Here is a 4,480-nt window from a genome sequence, read left to right as displayed (position 1 = left end):
TTTGGTGATCCAGAAACCTCGATTTATTTATTTATTATTATTATTATTATTGGAATGCTTTGTACTTGCGCTGGAAGGGGAGCCTTGGCGCAGCGGTAAAGCTGCTGCCTTTTGTAGAAATGTTGGGTAAGGCTGCGTACTAAAGACCTAAAATGGTCGGACCCTTTCCTGGACCCTGCGCAAGCGGAAGCTACATGCACCGGGCTACGCTTTGTACTTGCGCTGAACTTTTATAATATATTTCAGTCCTTTTCGTATAGAAAGATTAGACATGCCATGGCCTTTCAAACCTTTGCTTCAATGAAAATTAAAATAATGTTGTGAACCATTAGTAACTTTTTTCATGTGAATTATTAGTTGTCTTATTTCGTACGGCACTTTGTGATGATTATATCATATGCTATCTTAAATGAATAATGTTTTCTTGTAAAGTTGACTAATAGAACATAAATGTGTTTGAATTAGAGAAGATTGTGCAATTAATTTAGTAAGACTATGAGTTTGGATGGCATCTAATTAATAGATTATGTGGTTGAGTCATGTAATCCTTTCGTCAGCCGATTGTGGTCCTATCATTTTGTTTTTTTATTATTGTTGAGACTTCTTTGTAAAACTTTATTACACTTCAATAAATTATGGTTGTGTGCATCATGATTATGTAGAGGCCAAGGCTATCCACTCTTCAAAAAAATACAGTGGGTCTGACATATTACCTAATTGTATCTTTAGTCTTCTGTCATGAAACTTAAGTTAATAATCATATGTTTTTAACACTCTCTGCCCTAAGGCTCTTATTCAACTGGCGAAGGCATATCTGTTTGCAAAGTGCAAAACAGAAAGCCAGTGATTACATCATAATTTATTACAAGGTTCTCGATGTTTAAAGCTTCCTTCGCAATTTGATGAGCTACCTCATTTTCCTGCCTACAAATATGTTGAAGCTTAAATCCCTGGAAAGAACTCACTATCTCCCCCATTTCACAAAGGATATGGTGTGTCAAAGATTGTTTCGAGCTTGATTCCCAAAGTCACTGAACCTCTTGCCAATCAATCTCCAGTTGCACCCTCTCTCGACCCCTGTCACGAGTTAAATCACAACACCCCGACACACGAGTAGCTTGTTGTCGTCCACGTGGGCGTAGCTCCTTTCCAACAAAGACGTGAATTTGAAGGGAAAAAACGACATCGAGGAGAAACATAAGAGATACAAACTCTACTTGGATGTCCAAAGTGATATGATGAAATCCGACAAAGAGAAGGCGAGGGGGAGGTTGGTAATTGAGGAGAAGAGGATGAAAATGAAGAAGATGAAGACACGGACCATATGGAGCTTGAGAAGACGATTGCGGTGGGCAACATTGAGATTGAGAGAGAGAAGGTGAGGCTCGCGAGATTCACCAAGGAGTCAAGAATCATATTGGTCGACACAAGCCTAATGGATGACGATGCCAAGGAGTGGATCACCACCGTGTGCAAAGACATCAATGCACGCGTGCAAAAGAAACTTGATTCATTTAATATCGTTGATGAATGAATTGTTGAATTATTTGTCGTGGATTATGTTGGCTTGTTTGAATTGTTGAATTTGTGTGTGCTATATTTATCATTATAAAAAAAATGAGCTACCTAGTGCATGAGGTTTCATGGAATTAGAAAGAGGGAAATAGGGGACACCGTTGTAGGGAGGAATAAATTAAGCTCAGCCTCCTACTGACCGCAGACATACGGAGAGTCAAATTTGACCATTGTTCTTGAAGATGTTCTTACGATTTGAAGGTGATCTGCACCCTGCATTGGCGTTGCTGCAAGTGTATCACTCGTTTTTCCTTTTTTGGAATATCACTCGTTCACTTTATCCGTTCACAGCTTCATTGAACTACTGAAGTGGTCATTCCGGACTCCGGGTTATTCCTACTTTATCATCTGACGATCCAAACACCTCATTTCCCTTGTATTCCAAAGGAGACAAAACGAAGCAGAGATGAGAGGAGCAGCATCAACCACCCGATGAAAAGGAAAAAAGGAAAACGAAATCAGAGCAGAGCAGCCTATGTGACCCGTAGGACGGCACCGAAGGCCTCAGTCCCAACCACCGCCACCACCTCCCCCAATCCCAAAAATTCGTTGCTTTCCAGACAAGCACGCACAGGTCCATTTCTTCCAGAATTTCAGACTTTGAGCAGCACCAGATCGAGTACCCCCTCCCACTCTCAGCAGCGGGCAAGGTAGCATAGCACAGCAGCTGGTGGAAGCATCTCATCTCATCTCATCATCGATCGATCCCCTTCTCCTCCTCCCTCCCTCGCCTTTCACACTCCCCAACGCCTGTAAAGCAGCAGAGCACCAAGCTGCAAGCAGAGACTGTCACAGACAGGATAGCCACTCATCTTCCCTCTTGCTTTGCTTCTCTCATCTCCCTCGCCAGTCGCCACAATTCGTCGGCCCAGAAACTCATGCAGATCTTCTCGGTTCTAGAGCTTGGCAGGCTCAGCATGGCCTGACGGAGCAGAGATTTGCTCCTCTCGTCTCTGTTCCCTGTGATTCTTCTCCATCTTCTTGGTCTTCCATGGCCGCAATGTTCAATCCTCCTCCGGCTCCGATGGCTCTTGGGCCGCAGCCGACGTGGATGCCCTACGAGCCGACGAGGGATTGCTCCCAGGGCCTGTGCAGCATGTACTGCCCGCAGTGGTGCTACTTCATCTTCCCGCCCCCGCCGCCGGTCTTCGACATCGCCGGCCCCAGCGGCGACGGCGACGACTCCTCCGGCCCCGCCTTCTCGCCCCTCGTCATCGCCATCATAGGGGTGCTCGCCAGCGCCTTCCTCCTCGTCAGCTACTACACCATCATCTCCAAGTACTGCGGCACCTTCAGCTCCCTGCGGAACAGACTCTTTGGCCCCGGCGCCGGCCGCGGCGGGGGTGGCGGGGGCGGCGGCGACGGCCGCGGCGATTCCAGGGGCCAGGAGGAGTGGGAGGTCGCGCCGTCGGACGGGATGGACGAGACGCTGATCAGCAAGATCACCGTGTGCAAGTACAAGCGCGGCGACGGGTTCGTCGACTCCACCGACTGCTCCGTCTGCCTGGGCGAGTTCCGGGACGGCGAGAGCCTGCGGCTGCTGCCCAAGTGCAGCCACGCCTTCCACCTGCCGTGCATCGACACCTGGCTCAAGTCGCACTCCAACTGCCCGCTCTGCCGCTGCAACATCGCCTTCGTCGCCGTCGGCATGGTTTCGCCGGAGCCGGAGGGCCGTGCTGCGCCTGCGCCACGGGAGGACCGGAGAGGCAGCCAAGAATTCGCTCTGACGATCGACGACTACTCCTCCGGGCAAGCGCGCGAAGAGCCACAGACCGTGCCGAGCAGCAACGGCGGCGACAATCAGGAGGCTAAGGATCGCCCGGGGAGATCCGAGGCGGCCAATGGCGTAGTGGTCGAGATCAGAGAGGACGGCGCCGCCCCGCCGGCCCCGGCCAGGGCGCCGCCGTCGATGCCGGACACGCAGCGTGAAGCCCGCATGTCCATTGCCGACGTGCTGCAGGCCAGCCCAGAAGACGAGCGTACGGTGGCCAGGGAGGGCGGCCTCCCGCAGGCAGGCTCCTCGAGGCGGTGCCACGGGGAGCACAGCAAGGACGGCGGCGGCCGAGCAGCGCCGGATGCACCGACGAAGAAGCTGCCGCCGGCTGGCAGGTCGTGCTTCAGTGGCAAGGGTGGCGGAAGAGGGAAGGATCCAGGCCCTCCAGTGTGATTTCATTGCGGCGATGATTTCTCAGGCATTCTTCTTCCTCTGTTAACCACTAGTAGAACACTTGACCGTGATGATACTTTTCCGTCGTGTGCTTCCGGTGGAGATCACGTCGCCAGCCGAACAAAAATCTGGAGATTTCTTCTTCATCGTTATGATCTCTGCTTGCGAATCGCCAGCATGCTGCACAAATCCTCTCTGTGCAACTGCAATGGCTGCACCTGCTGACTGGTGAGATGTCCCGCACCTGGTTGGTGATTGTGCAACTCTGCTAGACAAATTGTATAGGAAATGATTTCTCTTCTTCTTCCATGTTGCCTCTCCTCTCTCTCTCTCTCTACACGATTGGATTCTGCTCCAGGACATTCTCTCTGGATTAGTGAGTTAACTGTATCTCATTAGGCGAAATGTTTTGTTTGCAATGGGGAGCGTGGCCGCTTCACCCGCATCCTCACGTGTGTGCCTTTGAAATTACTACATTTCAAGCTGTCAAAGTGGAGCTGATCATTTGGGGATGTGCGTGGAAATGCAAACTGATCATCGCCAATCAAGCTGAGCTCGAAACGTGTTTGGTCTTGTTAGGTGGCCGGCGCCTTGTTGCTAATAATGTTTGCCATTCGGAGTGGCGCGTCCCCTTTGATCTGTAATCTGTTGCGTAGGACAGTGTGGGTGGGCGACTGGGCGTCCGGCTGTTGAGTGTCGGCCTGCGAATAACATGTGCGTCTCATATATGTCAAAATG

The 4,480-nt window shown here is 50.6% G+C and overlaps 1 protein-coding gene across 1 annotated transcript; it reads left to right on the top strand.

The window, feature by feature from the left end:
- Positions 1–2,006: 2,006 nt before the first annotated feature.
- LOC119317486 (E3 ubiquitin-protein ligase Os04g0590900-like) lies at positions 2,007–4,246 on the top strand. Its single transcript, XM_037591958.1, has one exon. The coding sequence runs from the start codon at positions 2,567–2,569 to the stop codon at positions 3,740–3,742; it is 1,176 nt and encodes a 391-aa protein (XP_037447855.1). The 5' UTR covers positions 2,007–2,566; the 3' UTR covers positions 3,743–4,246.
- Positions 4,247–4,480: the final 234 nt, after the last annotated feature.

This window comes from Triticum dicoccoides, chromosome 6A (assembly GCF_002162155.2).
Source record: "Triticum dicoccoides isolate Atlit2015 ecotype Zavitan chromosome 6A, WEW_v2.0, whole genome shotgun sequence".
In the NCBI taxonomy this organism is placed as follows: domain Eukaryota; kingdom Viridiplantae; phylum Streptophyta; class Magnoliopsida; order Poales; family Poaceae; genus Triticum; species Triticum dicoccoides.
The sequence above is the reverse complement of the archived record's forward strand: the minus strand, read 5'-3'. Positions and strand labels throughout refer to the sequence as shown.